Here is an 18,020-nt window from a genome sequence, read left to right as displayed (position 1 = left end):
AAAACCAATCTATTTCAGAAAAAAATTGAAAAAATTACATTGATTTAATGTTTTACAGAACTAATTGTTATTAGGAGGCAGCGAGCCTCAGGGCTCCAGTGCACAGAAATTCGTGTTGGGGTCTAAAGCTAAATTTGAACATTTTTTGTTTTCCACCTTTGGCTTTATGTTTAGTATACTTAGTGTTAGCTGAAGGAATATATATAATAAATACCTGATTAAAAGAGTCCAACAACTTTGGTTGAATTCATGAGACTTATTTTTGAAGTAAGATAATTTAACAATTTTAAACCGGATTGTAAAGTGTTCCGTAATTATGTACAAACACTCAAACATCAAATGTCTCCCAAGCGAATATTTACATAGGGTGACCACAAATTGTGCATACGTCAGAGGCATGATGCAATATGGTGACCATAAATCTCAAATATAAACATATAACTTTATAGTCGATGCGTAAGATATAAATCACGCATCCGCCACTTGCGTGCACTTGGTTTAAGGGTTGCCATCGTAATATATAACTACAAATTTTACAAGTTTTTATTTTGTATCTTATGCCGTATATCCTTTTTTATATAATAGGGGGACAAACGAGCCAGTGGGACGCCCTCAAAGGGTCACCGCAGCCCATAGATATCCATTTTTAATGGGTGTGTTGCCGGCCTTTGAGGGAGGAGTACGCTCGAATTTTGAATAGTTGGAGGTCGTACCTGTCAGGGAAGACCCCCACCGGGAGTCCATTCCACACTTCGCTAGTTCGCAAAAGGAAATACCTTTTGAAACGGACTGTGGAAGATTTCCAGCCATTGAGGTCATCCTATTTGAGCCTATTTGAGCCAAAAAAAGCCTAAATCATTTATATGAATAAATTACGAGTACATTTTTCTCAACCATCCACGTCCACGTTTTTAATTACAACTATTTAATATTCTTGTATTAATTCTCTTGTCTGCTGTGTTTGCTCAAATGATTTCCGTTTAATTTTATCATAACAGTGGTTATTACTATTACTTTGTTCTTAAAATATAATATATATTTCAAGAATAATCATCCCCTACAACCGTTTAAAGTTCTAAGATTTCTTTATCTTTTCATGATCATTTTGTCAATCTAATAGACAAGAGATCAGCATCCTATGCCTGAGTCACGTTGTCGACTTTTAGACAAGCCGGTTTTCTCACCATTTCCTTCACCGTTCGAGCTAATACCAAACATAGAAAGCCCATTGGTGCACAGCCGGGGTTCAACCTTAGGGATCAGAGTTGAAGCTATTATTAAAAACTTAAACGTGAATTTATTAAAACGTTTATTGAGTTATAAAGTTTTTTATTTAATAAAAATGCATTACTAAAATGCTGTAATTCGTAATTTAGCGACAGGTAGCCCTAAGCATATTTGTGTACGGTCGCCGTTAACTAAACGTCGTAAACGCAGTCGGAATTAATTTGCGTTATTTGTGTATGCTTATCCGATTAACCTGTAAACTTGTGTCGCTGCGAGACTTAAGATCTTACGAAGGTGTTTTATTATGATTTCACATTACTTTTAACGACATTCATACATTAAAAAATATTATATAGAAACATTCAAATTTGAAAAAAAAAACAGGGCAAACAGGCCACTACAGCCCATGGGCACTTAATGCATGAGGACTCACGGATGTGTAGCTTGGCCATTTAAGAATTTGTACGCTCTTTTCTTGAAGAAGAATCCTAAGTTGAATTGGTTCGGAAATACAGTGGACAGTTGGTAATAGCACGGCAAAAACTTCCTTAAATATAGTTTAGTGGACAGCAGACATCGAGGTGATACGGATGGAATTTCGTATTCTGCCTCGACTTCCGATAATAAAACTCAACAGGTATTACCTGATTATTAAATTACTCTTCTTTATTAGTGGCTTAACTTTTATTTTGTTGGCATATATATACCAAGGTCCATCCACCATTTATAGGTCGACGCCCATAACCGTTCAACATACATTAAGTTTATATAAATTGCCTGTTGCCTTGGACGCAAAAAAATCAAAACCATCTTTCAACAAGTCAGAATATAAGAATCCAATTTTCGAATACAATAAAAAGTTAATCGCAAATAAAACTCGAGAAGGGCCTGCGCCCCGCTGTCCCATCCTGGGGATTAATATTGAAATTTGTACATAGTGTAAACATTTGTCAGCGCCAGTCGTGTAGGTCCGGAGAGATGGGAGATACAGAATCCAATCGAAATTTACAAACCCTTGTTCGCTTCGGCCATAACGTGGTAGGAGGCATCGAATGAAATTCTCCAATTCATTTCCTACAGGGGAATGTAGCACTAACGTCATTAATCATAGAGGTGGTTGCGGTGTATTGGTTTGTGGGGATGTTTGGATGCAGTCTGCGATCGCCCGCTGTGTTCTCTCAACGGAATCACAACAAATTATTTACGGCGTCCACCGATAATGAGAATCGTACACGTCTCTGTTTGCAATTTTTTTTTATGTTGCTATATTAATTTAGTTAATTTAGGTACCGAAATTCATAGGTTAACCTTTTTCATTGTCCGTTGAGTGAATTGGAAAAAGTTCTATGTGTTAGTGTCTAGTCAATTTCTTGAATTTTGTTTTCTCCTAATTAATTTCATGTTTGTTTTTTGTGTCGTCTGTAAATTTTAATCACATTTGTTCACTCTTGTCAATTTAGAGTCACCTATCAGCTATATGGCAGGAGTGTTTTAAAATAAATAAATAAATAAAAATCTGTGTGTGCGGTGGGATTGTGGCCAAACGATTATCCACTTCTCTATCAAAAAGAAAGGAATATAACTTTCCTCTAATAATATATACATATAATACACTAAAGATATATTTATTACATCCTTAACTCTTAACTGTAGGAGTGTTTTTATAAATAAACTTATTTTATACATTGTAAAGCAGAAAAACAACAAGAAAATCGCATATAAACAATAAGAAATAAAATCAATATGCCAGACGTATATATATAGAAAATGGACTTGCGATATTACTAAGTCAACACGATACTTTGCAGTTCACCTATGTCGCACATTATATCACGACTAAACATTACTCTTTATGGTTATTAGTGTACTCAGGCCATTTTAGTTTCCGTTCGAGACATGCCATACGCATATTTATATTATTACTTCAGTTTATCACATCGTTATTTGAGGCTCGAACTTCAAGAAATGCAGTATCATTAAAATATTATTTATTCGAGACAATAATGAACGATCGGAATATGGTAATAGTGACGATTTACAAGTGATTAACGGTCAAACGGAAAGATTAAACATTAGCAATTCAAAGGAGCTCGACACAGCAAAAGGCCATAACTATAAATGTTTAGACAACAAAAGATGAAGCGACTATAAAATTTCACCATTTCCCCTTTGTGTGAGCAATTAGGCTAATGAAGAGGGCAGAGTTTCAGTGCAAATGAATAGTCCTTTCCCAGAGTTCTTCGCATTCACGGGCTCACCTTTCATGTGGGTAATTTACTGATGCCCGTATAGCTTTACTTGAATTAGTTAGCAGCGGTGAATCCGACTCATGACTGCAAACCACTCCATTGAGCGTCAACATATTTCCTTTCATATGAAATTTATTTATGACTCTGCGATATGATTTTCTCTTTAATGAAATTTGTTTTATTATAAAGATTAGTGTTATGGATGACCGAATTAAGGAAAAACTGTGTAACGGTGATAGCATTGATAGATGACTGTCGCAGTCTAAGCAAAATTCAACAAGAAATAATGCGAAGAAAATAGACCGCTGAAAGATGATAAGCAATAAATAACGATCAATCTCGGGGAAAAGATAAACAAAAGCAATTTATACGCAAATATGTCAGAAATTGCTGATTTATATAGCGCGAAAAGAAGGCACTGGAGATGGGAATCGTTGAGGTTAACCAAAATGCAGCTCGGGGCTATTTATCAAAACGTTCGATAAACAAAGTAGGAAATTGAATCCGAATCAACGGGGGCCACGCATGATTTATTGGCCTTATAACAAAGTATGGATTGATCATTCCATTTGGTATATTGGTTCAGGACCGCCATGGGAGCTGACCGGCTGGTGTCATTAAATATTTAATAGCCATTCATATTTTGTACTGCCCGCGTAAACAACAGCGAGTTCATGGGTATGAATTTTTAAAAAGATTTTCGTCCAATTAAATTCCCTTAAATAATTTGTAACAAACTGTCATTTGTTTTTTCCCAAAACAAATGACAGTTGCACGCTCGTAGTAGATAATCTTAATTTGGAGAACTAGGTAAAAATACGATTAGTTCAAAAACAGTATGGCTTGTGTCCAATTTAGCATCAAAGGCATTAAGATATGAATTTTTAAGTCAATGTTACGTAAGTATACCATAAAATTTTAGGCTTGTCTATATTTAGACGATATGATACGAGCCAGATGGTCACGGAGCCCGATTTTAGTATCTCTTGAATCTTTTAACGCGACCGCCCAGAGACGGACCCTTTGTGTTTCTTATCATGTAATTCGGTCCATAAAATTTTGACTGCTGACGGAAGGTGGGACGGGTTTCAATAAGCATTACCGTTAGCCGTTTAGTTCATGTACTAGGGATTTCGTAGGGAGCTCTGATCAAACTTACTTTAAAATAAAGAATAATGAATCGTAAAGCTCACACTCGCTGGGAGAGAATATGAGACTTTTTTTTTGTACGACTTACAAAGTACAGCATCAACAAGCTCCCAGATTACCACCTAATAAATAAATTCCCCTATCGAAACTTATGAGTTTTCTCGACTCTTCGATAAGCGATCAATTTGTGAAGCATATTTAATATGATTAAATATTTACTTGTAAAATATTTTTTGCAAACGGTTTACTGTTAATTTCGTAAAAATAACCTAATTGTATAAATGTTTTATTATATTCTTTGTTGAAATTTGGCCATACATGGGGTGTAAATAAATATCTATCTCATAGTTATGAACGAAGGATGTTTATTTTTACCTCGGCATCTGGTAACGAAACACACGTTCAGAATAATTAACATGTCTTTCGTGTTTCATAACTTCTCTCAAGACGGCATATGGAGAAGTTTTAATTTCGTAATTTCTGTTGGTATAACTTTGCCCTGATAAATTTAGTTCCACATGTTAATTGCAAATTATAATATAAGGCCATTCAAAACATAACTTATAACGTAAAAGAACCAAGACTTGCAAAGTTCTTCTAGCGTAAAAAGTTCTGAGATCCATGTATATCGGTCAATATATTCAGTTTCAACTGAAAGGACTGTCTAAAGTTATTAGCTAACCTAACAACAACTTATAGTAATCATATCAATATTACAAATCTTATAAGTTTTAAATAAATACAATGACTTGGGCATCGCACGGATACATTATGTTTCTGAGAGGTAATACATGATATATTCAATTAGATTATCAAGTTCAGGAGTATAGGTAGTTGAAAATGGCGTGAAGTGAAAACGATAGGTACGGCCGTCCCAAATTTTCATACAAAATTGTAAGACTCTTGTCTAATTTGTTATGGAACAAAATGGACAATGCAATCATACCCAAAAGTATTATTAATGTTTAAACATATTATTTGCAATGTATTAAACACGAAAAGAACTTCAAAATTCAGCATAATTAGTCCCAAATACTTGCGTAGTATTTAAAAATTCACTGCAGTCATTTAAGATATGTGACCTACATTTTTATATGTACTCTACGCTGGAGAGCTTTTGAATGAAATTCGTAGAATTTTAAGCTTTACATTATGTATGAAGTATTTTTAATACTCAGCTATGTCTGCCATTTTATTATTTATTAATTTAGTGTTGAAGTCGGGTTGGGTAGGCCTCGTACATACCACCAAATCTAGGACAAGTATTCAAAGTTTTCTTCGTGGTTCAATAAATATACAAAATGATTTGTTGCAAATGAAGAGAGATTTTTTATTTTTGAATCTTTCGTAATTTGAAAAACTATAATAATCACCGTAAATATAGTCGGCAGAAATTGTTGATATTTTTTTACATATATCAAATCACACACCTCCATGGACTCCACAGAAGTCGCCAATGCAGTCAGCGTGTTGAACCTGGGCTCCAGAGCAAGTGTCTCCAACACAAGACCTCCGCCTGGACTGTCGGCAGTCTGAGCCACATTCAGACCATTCAGTCCAGCTACCCCAACGGCCTGAGGATCCAGGGGATGCTGTAACAAAAACGTTGTAAATGGTATTTTCTAAAGTAGTTTCTAGAATTGTATTTAATTTTTTCTTACAAACATCACACATGTTGCAATCAGACTTATAATATATGAAAGGATATAAATGCCATAAGAACTTAAGAGGTAACGCTAAACAGAACCATGCAACTTCCTCAGCAGTAGCCCGCAATATCGCAGCACACAACTCACTAGAGAATTCATTGTATTGAAGTCGCATGGGTCCGCCAAGCATCCGCGAATATACAATACATAATGAGGAATAAATAAAATAATTACAGCAAATAATTAACACAGCAAGGTTTCTAAAACGACACGTATGCATAGTATTGGTTATTGACGTAAACACGTCTTATAATTAGATGGAGTCGGCTGCATGCACGAAAAATATGACGCATGCATGCATATATGTTTTTCTTTTCGCTGGGTAAGTTGGTATCGCCGACATGTTATACTGTAGTGAAATATTGGTATTAATATAGAAACCATTCCGACCCGTTTCTTACTAATCACCAAGGTTCAAAATCAGCAAAATTTTCCAAATTCTGTCTTCAAAAACCAACTTTGGAGTTCAAGCACCTCTGATTCGATTCTGAATATAACAGACTAAACACTACTTATCCAGAGATTGACATATTCGGTAGTGGTATCTGATACTCAATCCGCTGTTTCTCTAGTAATTTTTTGCCCTTATTGTCATGTATTTTAGAAAATTTCGGTGTAATTAATATAAAAATAATAAAGTAGCATTTGAGTAAGCAGTGAAGTGAAATATCATTCGAAAGTTAAATAATTAACTAAAATATAATGAGTAGATATATTCAAATTTTGGGTAAAATTCATATAATTTTGCGGTGCGGTCGCGTTTAATATTCATAATAGAGAATCAAGGCACAGAGCAACTACTAACAGTACAGGTTATGAATTAACAGTATATTTTGTTAGATTTATATTTATAAGGAAATAAAAGTTATTGCAGCTTCAATTTTTCAAAGTTACTGGTCATGCTTATTAGTAAATGATTTTCACTATAATAACCTCTTGCTTGCAACATATTTAATACAATAATACTATCACGCTTCAATCCTGGACATTGATTTCATCTTTATATGTTTCGTGTTTTTTTTTTCATATAGACAAGTGGATGATGAGCCATATGTGCCAAACGCTGTCACGGGTAAAGCCTCACAAGATGATTCCCATAGTTAATTTTTCTCAAAAAAATCTAGATTTAAACTTTAATCATAGGTATTTAGACCAAACGTAGTTTTCAAGCAATTATAACGTTTACAATTTAAGTGATATACAAGGTTTAAATACAATTATCTGAATGCAATAAATAGATACTACATTACAAGTCCAACATTTAATTCTAACAAAACTCATTATAATCAAGATATGCATAAGTGTGAAGGCGTATCAAACAAATTTATTCGCATTAATCACATCGCCTTATACAGAGATTGAGATAGGTGGGCGTTTTTTAATATTCCATCTGCCATAAATACACTGTGTTGAAGGGTAGGTATTATTAAGAATTTAGATCCTCGTTTATGTGCTATTTTTGGAAGATAAAAGCTTTTTGTAACTGATTTTGTTGTCGCTTGCGTTGTATTGTTTATAATAAGATATTAAAAGAGAAATTTTGTCGTTTTAATAATGTATGTTTATAATTTATGTTACTATTTCTATACTTATTTTAATATTCTGTATTTGTAACACAATTACAGAATATTAAAATAATTTTAACCTATATAATAATATTAAAAAATGGTTAAACAGAAAATATGTATCGCAATACAGCAAGTACATATACAGCATTAAAGGTACCAAAGCCAAGCTCTCAGAATTTGTTTTAGTTAACTATTTATTAATATTCAAATATTATTATTACTTGGTTATGAGTATTGTAAATACATGTATAATAATATATTATGTGGAATAAATAGAATGTCACCAATAAAAATGAGAAAAATCTATCAACACCGATATTTAATACATAAATTTCACTATAAAGGCAATTTCATCCGAGCTTATAAAAACATCTCAATAAAAACGAAATTGATCCGAACCGGATAGCATGCAATTTCATTAATACATTGGATCATGCGATCGGCCCATTTGCGAATTTGATACGAGTAATGATAGCTATAGCAGTCTGTTGAATAAACAGTGGGGAAAGGTGAAAATTAAATAAGGATTATTGGGCATTTCGCTTGATTATGGTTAAATTATGTTTCTTAATGGATGAAACCTTAGAGATTACAGCGCCACCATTTTTAACAGCAGCTTTTGTGTATAACTTACTTAATTCGTAATAAAACAAAGTATATGTAACCAATGAGAAATAAAATAAAATGTAGCTAATCCTATACACATATATAGAAAAAAATAAAACATAGATATAAAAAAAGACAAAACAATCGACTTATTGCGTTTTTTTAAGTGAACATTATAGAAATATTTCCAATAAAACGAGAAAATAATGATGTTATTACGTATTTGAACTAACAATAGAACCAAACAAGACTCATTTGACCACTGTTCAGAGTTAATGGACAATAGCGATATTAAAATATCGGAGGGCTATTTATATCAATAACAATATCATGATTTGTAACGTATGATGTGGTAGCGTGTTTATGCGTTTGGCGCTATTTTGTTCGTAAAATAGTTATGAAAGCTTTGTGTAATTTAAATTTAAATCAATTAGGCTATTTTGGAAACCGCAGATTATTTAAGTAATTTTATATTAAGAGCAGTAGTAATACTTAAAACAACTACGTTTACGCTGCATATTAAGTCACAAAAATTTTAAAAGGTTGTCCTAAAAAAAACTTCGTCTACGACAAAGGTATCATATTTATTATGATTTTATTCTTGGCGGCAAGTGTAATATAGCATAGGTAAGAATATAATATGTATTTAAAATATTCTTAAATAAAAGTAATTAAAAAAAGAAAATAAAAAAGTTTGGTTCCTGTGGCAGTGAACCGGCCAGCTCCTTTCCTCTTGTTTTGTGGCTACAGACGAGTATATTAATTAAATTTAATAAGCCTTTATTAATCCACATCTTAATGAAAATTGTATATCGTAAATGATATATGGCATGACGTATATGATGTAAAAGAATTAATTACTTATATTTTATAATATTTATTGATATAATTTTTGAAAAAATATTATTTTGAACAAACATAAATAATTTCCTTAATTTTATCTATTGAAGCACCGAATTATCTTTAATACGTTTCTATTATGAGGTACATAGGCTGGTGGTAAATAACTACACTATTTATTTGTTGAATAACACTATACTGTAGGAAAAAGTAAATTAATATTCACTTTATTAATATTGTAAAAACTGAAAATGCATTTGCTATGAATGCAAAGAGCGTCGAGTAATGTGAATTACAAAAGCAAAGGCAAGATGTGTAAATTAAAATAAGCCTGCCCATAGTGCAAATAAATTATGGTTATAAAAGGAATAGTTCACTTGGCCCATAGCACACGAACAAGCGATGTACTATAAACTATATTTTATCCAAATATATATATACTAGCGGATCCGACAGACGTTGTCCTGTCTACACGTCTTTAATTTAAAAATTTCAATTTTTAATAAGCCATTTTGATGAAAATTATTATTCAAATGTTATGACAATATCTAACGATCCAGCACATGGTCACACACGATATAACACAATGATAACAAAACTTTTTTTAAATTTCGGGACAGACTAAAATTAAAATTCGAATATTATTACACTGCGATGGTAGCGCCGTCTGTCGGATCCAATGTAAAACATTCCAAAATCAACAACAACTAATAAATTGAAAATTAATTAAAAAAACATTGTCCAGCGGACAAAATTGTGAATCTAAACCATTCCCAGATCCCCTTGAACACACACAAAAAATTTCGTCTAAATCGGTCCAGTCGTTTAGGAGGAGTTCAGTCACATACACACGCACACAAGAAATATATATATTAAGATTAACAAAAACACGAGTAAGACGATTTTGATATAAAGCCTTAGGATATAAATTTAAAGGCCGGGAACGCACTCATGAGCCTTTTGGTATTAAGAGTAGGCGGTATCACTTAAACATCAGGTTCGCCACCATATATACAATAACATGAGTATGAGTAAGACAATTTTGATAAGAATTTAAAAGCCTGTGAACGTGATAGTTCAATTATGATCATTTTGGATATGATATGATATGTAATAATATATTATTTTGTATGTTTGTATGACAAAAGTTTTTTTATACAACAAACAGATGGCTAATGCCAGAGGAACTCTCGCCTTGTCGGCCTATTTAAGAATTTGTGCGCTATCTTTAAAGGTTCTTTAGTCGGTTTAGTTCGGAAATTCAGTGGGTCGCTGGTTCCACATAATAGTGGCAAAAATTTGCTTAAAAACGCTGAATTTTGGGAGATAACGGGTAGAATTTCGTATTCTGGTTTGACGTCCGATGGTATTAATCCGGCAAAGAAATAATTTAAATTTTCTTTCTTCGATTACTCAGACCGAGTAACTTACGCCACACCCCTATGTGGGTGTTACAACGCATACTAACATTGCATTTCTTATTAATTAATGCACGCATAAATCAGTCGCGCTTCGTTATAAGGACTCTCACATTTTTATGGTTTCAAGTAAATAAATTGTAACGCCCCATCTAATGGGACGAAACGTATTCGAGACACCGGAAGTTCTGACAATATAATTAAGTGTTCTTAGTTGTTCCGTTAAAAATGTGTAGCTTTTTGGACACCTAGTACTATTTCAAGAATTTATGCCCCAAGCATGTTTTTTGAAGTACCTACTTGAAAGCAAAGGAAAGTTGCATAATATTATCCTCTAATAAAAAGCCTTGACCTAGCTTGACTATACACCACTCAACACTGAGGTCGTGTGTTCGATTCCCGACTGTGCACCAATGTACTTTTCTAGCGCAAATAGTGCATACACTTATTCGTGTGATGAAATATCGTGTAAAAAACCGCTTGCACAGGAGAAACATACGACAAAAACCTAAGAGGTTGTAGCTTAGTTTTTAACTAAAGTATCATAAACATCTATCTCTTTCTGAACAACGTGAACACAATTTGACAGAGAGATACGAAAAAAATTACAAGCAATTTGCCTCCAATAATAACTATAATTTTAATAAGTTATATCCAATTATAAGTCTTAGAAGTCTTTCAAGACCTAAAGGGGGTGGGGCATCGGGGTCATACGATATTTCTACTAACGTCTGCCATGAAAGTGATTCAATCAGTATTATACATATATGGCATTTCTATAAATATATTTTATTGAACAGGCAAAGGAGGCAGGAGACTCATCTGATATTAAGTGCTTAGAGTGCGTTACCGGCCTTTAAATAAATATAAAGCTTCAGATTAGATACAGACTATGATAATAATATAATAAATTATTACATTATTATTATAGATACAGACTATTCTCATTTTCATACTAGAATTTAAAATTACGATCCTGTCACTTGCATAAAATCAGTGAGCACAAAGGCGGTGTGTCACTTAGCAATTAGTGCGAACAATGACTCCAGCAGGTCGGTGCTTACTTCTTGATTAGGTTTTATTGTCTACGTGGTTGGTCCAGATACTGTACAGCTTTTATGGATTAAATAGTGTACTGATTAAATTCGAAGTGCTAACTTTTGTCTCATGAAACAAAGTAAATATTGAAAAACAATGAATTGAGAGAATGAATTATGTTTAGGAGGATTTCATTTTTTTTTATTTCTTTCGTTACATATAAAAATAAATAACAGGTATTAGGGATGCAAGTTTTTATTTCGTTTTTTATTACTAAGGTTGCCTAGAAGAGATCGCTTGTTATCTATAAAGCGATGCATCGCTAATAAATAAAAAATAAAAATATCTGTGGCGCTACAACTTTTTGAGATCTGGGCTTCAGATATCTGTATCTAGAGACAAGGTGCATTGCTGGGATCAAACCTACGACTTCAGGGATGAGTGATGAGCTACTAGGCCATAGCTGCTACCACTATAATTAGTAGGTATATATAATTTTATATTGATACTGTAATAATAAAATCATAGAAAAGGTTTTTTAATTTATTTTAACGGACTTTTCAGAGGTATTAATAATAAAGGCGAGTATTGTAGGAACATGAAAGTTGATTTAAAAGAACATGTCTTCGCTTGGGAGCTGTGTTATGAATAACACTTCACTCCATCCGGCAGGCCGTCATTTTACAATCGCCATGAAATATCTCTTTGATCTTTTTGTCTATGAAAAGACCTGGAATTGCTTTTAGGGCCCTATTAATGGATGAATGTAATGTAAATGAAACTTTTAATTTATTTATTTATTTACACTTCGTTGCAAAGAAACACAAATAACACAATACATCATTTGAATTTTTTTGGCTTGAGTTTTGCTGTGAGAATTTAAACGCGAAACAAAAACATATACACTAATAAAAAACATATATAAGCACTAATCAAAATACTTGGGGGCAATTTGATTGTTAAGGGGCAATTCGAAAATTGACGTTTTTTATTAGGTTTTCAAAATTAACTATCTAAAACCTATCATTCAAGTATGTGAAAAAGTCGTATTTCAATACGAAAGTAAAAAAATGTATGGAGGGGCACATAAGAATTTCAGAAAGGCATGGCACATTTCTGAAGCACTACTCTAGTAAAACTAATTTTATTTCGAATTAACTTAGTATATAATAACTCTAGTATTCTACAGTTTAAGAGTGAATAGGTAAATATATAAAGCTGATAAATTAATTTATAAATTAAATTAAGTGTGGGACCGAACGTCCTAACGTAACTAAAAAACTTATATTTGATATTTGAATTTTACATCAATTCATGTTTTTGGGGACGCGGAATCGAATGCAAAACCTTACTTCTGCAGTAGTGCTATTAAACCTTTAAGGCATTTGAAAAGAATATGAAAATACTACCCGTTTCAACTTTAGTATACTAAAAGTAAATAAATTGTTTTAATCGCATTCTCTGAAACATACTTAAGCCATGAACTGAAAAACTGTTCCAGACACTATTCTACTTACTATTTAGTATACTAAGAGTAATATAGGGATAAATAGGGGCCCAAATAGCATGAATACGTGCCTGTATTCACGCCATTTTGAGTTCAACAGAATTAAACAGCGGGATTTTTATGATCAGATCTGAAGATAGAGTTAAACGTTATTGCGCACGTGCTCATTACAGCTGAGGGCTTTAGTAAAGAGCTATTGTTTTTGAGGATTCAGTTAAAGTAATGGTTAGCAGGGGAATACTTGAACTATGAAAGTCAACAGGTACATTGAATACAGACATCTTTTTAGAAATACAAATTTATAAGTACACGTATGAATATATTAACTGTGATAAAATGTTTGATATAATATACTATTTACAATAACAACATGAATAGTAATGATAAATATAATATAAATATAAAGTTAGGTCCCATTAGCAGTGTATTTTATAAAATTTAAAATATCGGTGAATGAAAAAGTACATTTATTTGTATTGGTTTCAACACTAAAACAAGGCATTATCTTTTATAAGCGATTTCAGGCAATTTCTACAAAATCAGCTAATAAAGCAAAAAAGAAGAAACAAAGGAAAAGGTTGGAAGGGAGGTATTGACTAAGTTTAATCTATAGCTCTATCTCTAAAATATCGTGACGAAACCGACTTGCCTTAAACCCAAAAAGTCGACGGCATGTGTGATATAAGCTGATGTGATAAAGGCTGCATATTAGAGTGACAAATGATCATAAAACAGATACAGAAATCTTTTCTTTTTTACAGCAAAAAAAATAAATTTAACTAAATATAACGTATGAAATATTTAATTACATTAATCTGTTATGAATGAATAAAATATTATAGCAATACATATATTACGTGTCCCAATTACCCAGATTAAGGTCGAAATGCGGACGTAAACAAATCCGGTTTAAAATTAATCTTATGTGATTGACAAATAAGACACCTAGAACTTACCAATCAACAGCTGTTGTGTATTATCATAAATTTGTAGATCCATGTTGTATCCATCTTCAGGGTTGGCATAAAGAGGAATTTATTCGGTTAGTAAAAAAAATACTAAATATAAATCAGTCAAATGGGTGCTTTTAAGGAACACATTATTGATTTTTTATTTTGGCTCTAATCACATATGGTAAAGAGGACAATCAGATGCTTATGAAAATATGTAATGGAAAGGATATATACGTGTGAATATGACATGAGAAATTAAGCAGCTCTAACCAGATACATGCAAATTCCTCACAATCGAGTAGCCCGCAAAATCGCACACAACTCACGAGGAAACTCTTTGTATTGAAGTCGCATGGGTCTGCCACGCATCCACAAATATACAATGTAAATGCATAATTATGTAGGAATAAATAAAGTAATTAACACAACAAGGTTTTTAAAACGATGTTGGTACCTTAATAGCTTAAAATAGCAACTATTAGGGATTCAAATCGACCTTATAGTAGTTATTGTATAATATGAAAAAACTTCATACTAAGTGATTGAATACTAAGTATACGTAAGACAGTTTTGGTAGCCCTACCTATACGATAATACGATTCCTTTGATTCTGCTTATTCCTCATAAATCAAATGGCCAAGCGGCATAAAGGAAGCACACTAATTATGAATTTATCTTCGCCATCAAAGAGAACTAATGACCTACGTATTTGTGGAGGCAATCTCGCTGAATAACAGTTGATGTATGGAAATAATATGAAGAACTAATGAGTTCTGGAATGATTGGCGTGCCTTTATGTTTGTCCGGCTTTTACGATAATGCGTATACTGAAATGGTATGTGATTTGTATGTGTAAGGGGAATGGTTCAAGTAAAGCATGCAGACGTAAGACAAGTTAGCATCGATATTACAATGTATGTTTTATTTATTTTATGGAACAGGGGTAGACAGGCAGGCAGGCTGACTTGATGTGATGTAATACCGCATGCCAGAAGGCTAACCAGTGCTTGCCAGCCTTTTGAAAAAGGTTCGCTCTTTTCTTATAGGATCATAAGTCGAATTAGTTTAGAAATCAGTGGGCAGTTATACGAGTACGTTGCCGGCTTTAAAATAATTGGAACTTTTTTTTTATAGAACAGGGGTCAAACGGGCAGGAGGCTCACCTGATGTTAAGTGATACCGCCGCCCATGGACACCCTCAATGCCAGAGGGCTCGCGAGTGCGTTGCCGGCCTTTTAAGAATTGGTACGCTAATTTCTTGAAGGACCCTAAGTCGAATTGGTTCGGAAATACTTCAGTTGGCAGCTGGTTCCACAGAGTGAAAGAAGAGGAACTCTCTTATTTAAACTACAGATTTAAATATTTCACATGAAATACTAACCGTTTTGGCACAGTACACAGTCAGACGTCTTCTGAACACTCTGTCCTTGACACGGGGCTCCACCGTGTAATGCATGCGGCTCTGTGCACGTTCTTGTTCGACGTTGACCCGATACTCTTCCATTGCATCGGCATTGCGTCCAGGGACCCCAGGCGCTCCAACCACCGTTTACTGAGAAAGATGTGTTGTGTTAACAGATTACTCCAAAAATGAGAAGGCTATCAGAGAAGTGCATCTAATAAACACACACACTAGTAAAACTTGAATCGAGATTATAGCATATGGACTTAAATAATATTAATTCCGCTTACATGAATTCAATGACTGATATTATAAATGTATGTGTAATTTTTTATATAACAGGCGCCAAACGCTCAGGAAGCTCATCTGATGTTAAGTGAGGCCGCCGCCCATGGACACTCACGTAGCCAAAAGGCTTGTAACTAAACAAAAATGTATTTAACAATATATGGATTAATGAATAAGTAATTATTGATTACAAAAATGAGCTCTCATCCCGACTGTGCACCAATGGACTTTCTATTTCCGCATTTAACATTCGCTCCATCGGTGAAGGAAAACGTCGTGAGGAAACATGCTTTAGACCCTAAAAGTCGACAGCATGTGTCAGTAACAGGAGGCTGATTACGTACTTGATCATAAGACAAAGATCATGAAACAGATTTAGACATCTGAGGCCTAGACCTAAAAATGTTGTAGAGCCATTAATTTACTTTTATTTTTCTAAAAATACAACTGACAAATCAAACACGATTCCAAATAGAGTTCGTTATTATCATATTACGTACTGATTACAAAGTTAATTTATATTTCTATTTATCCGTGAGGCTAGTAAAATTTTATTAGCGAATGCTAAGCAGTAGTCCTCGCACGTAGCTTCTCGGGCATAAATACAGCAATTAAAATCCTTTAAATAGACTTTTAATTTCACCCTTTACGAGACCAAAAGGACAACTAGTCAGCTATTACGAGTGAATCCATAAAAATACTAGTTTATGATATTTCGGGAGTACCACCCGCCAAGTCGTTTGTAGACATAAAATTTTAATTAACAATTTTAAGTGTAAACCCGCATTTGGATGTTTTAAAACACTACTGCGTTTTAATCCTGTGAGAAGCGGCGGTTTTTATGGCCCTTACGAAATATAAATAATTAAGTAGTTAAAATTAATAGAACTATTTCCAAGCCGCAGTTATCAACCTGACAAGTCGTAGATATTTATATTAAGACATGTTGTTTTCTTCGCTATATTATAGCCTAATATAATAATTATACTTCGACTTCTTCCTAGAGTTTTGTATGATTGTAAGAAGGTTATATTAGTAAGAAGGTATAACAGGTTGGCTGAGAACTTTAACATATGAGGAAACTGAGCACATTTTAATATAAAGATGATATTATAATAAATTTGTACAATTACAACATTGTTGAATATGAAATAATAAAAATAAAATATTTATTTTGATTTATTTTAACAGTCGCGTTATTTTTTTTATTATCATTTACCTTCCCCGGCTACTTTATCGTCGATTAATCTAAGCATCCTTTTTTTCACCTTTTCACCTTCACCACTTTTTTTCAAGTAGAGGCAAATTTTGCAAGTTGAAAGTTGATGCTATTTGATAAATTACTTGGAGTCTTATTAGCTGTTTGTTAGGTAAGGCGTATCGGATTATATAAATTAATTTTCTCTGCCTTTGGAAGATGTGCGCGTTATCGGGTGAGTGCTTAAACAGCGGACACGGTCTAATTTCAAAGACATGCAGAGGACGTCAAACCTAAAGGAGGAAAGATGTATGAAAGTGGTTCGCAATTCAATTCTTTATTTTAGTCTATGCTTCCACGTATTTTAGAATGAATAAAGATATCTATAAAGAGTATAATCAAATGGAGAATGTTTCGGTCAGTACCAAATGAAGTAATAAACAGTTTTAATTAAAACTTTTCAACACGCACGCATTAGGCTACATTATCTTATTTCTAAATCAATGGCTGAGCATGCTAGCTTGCGTGTAACCTAAACGACCTGGGTTTATTTAACCGCTTGTTAACGCTAGCTTAAAGTAATAGTACGGAAATAAACTGTAAACCTTAATAAGTTTCTTTATTGGTTGGATTTATGGGTTATGCTTTTGTTGTTCGAAAATTAAAAAAAATAATCTGATTTGAATTAGTTTTATTTAATTTTTGCGTGCTTTGCAACACGGGTTACGCTTTTAAAGCGCGGCCACACGATGCGGTAACGGTGCGGTGTGGCGCCGCACCGCAATTATTTCGAGCTGTAGGGTGCCATACGGGCGTTGTATATTGCGGTGTGACAATATATTAACACCCCTCCCCGTCTCGTCCCGCA

General features: G+C 33.4%; 1 protein-coding gene across 2 annotated transcripts in view; it reads right to left on the bottom strand.

Moving 5' to 3' along the window:
- Nucleotides 1-18,020, bottom strand: part of LOC110997900 (netrin receptor UNC5C) — a 72,069-nt gene that overhangs the window by 9,892 nt on the left and 44,157 nt on the right. The window contains exons 6-8 of one of the 2 annotated variants that reach the window (XM_045632398.1): nucleotides 15,646-15,816; nucleotides 14,268-14,321; nucleotides 6,056-6,217 (exon numbers count right to left, since the gene is read on the bottom strand). In XM_045632398.1, the coding sequence (XP_045488354.1) occupies nucleotides 6,056-6,217; nucleotides 14,268-14,321; nucleotides 15,646-15,816 (387 nt within the window). The remainder of the gene's footprint in view (nucleotides 1-6,055; nucleotides 6,218-14,267; nucleotides 14,322-15,645; nucleotides 15,817-18,020) is intronic. The other variant, XM_045632399.1, reaches the window with a different exon arrangement.

The sequence above is a fragment of the Pieris rapae genome, chromosome 19 (assembly GCF_905147795.1).
Source record: "Pieris rapae chromosome 19, ilPieRapa1.1, whole genome shotgun sequence".
Taxonomy (NCBI): Eukaryota; Metazoa; Arthropoda; class Insecta; order Lepidoptera; family Pieridae; genus Pieris; species Pieris rapae.
This window is presented reverse-complemented; position numbering and strand designations above follow the sequence as displayed.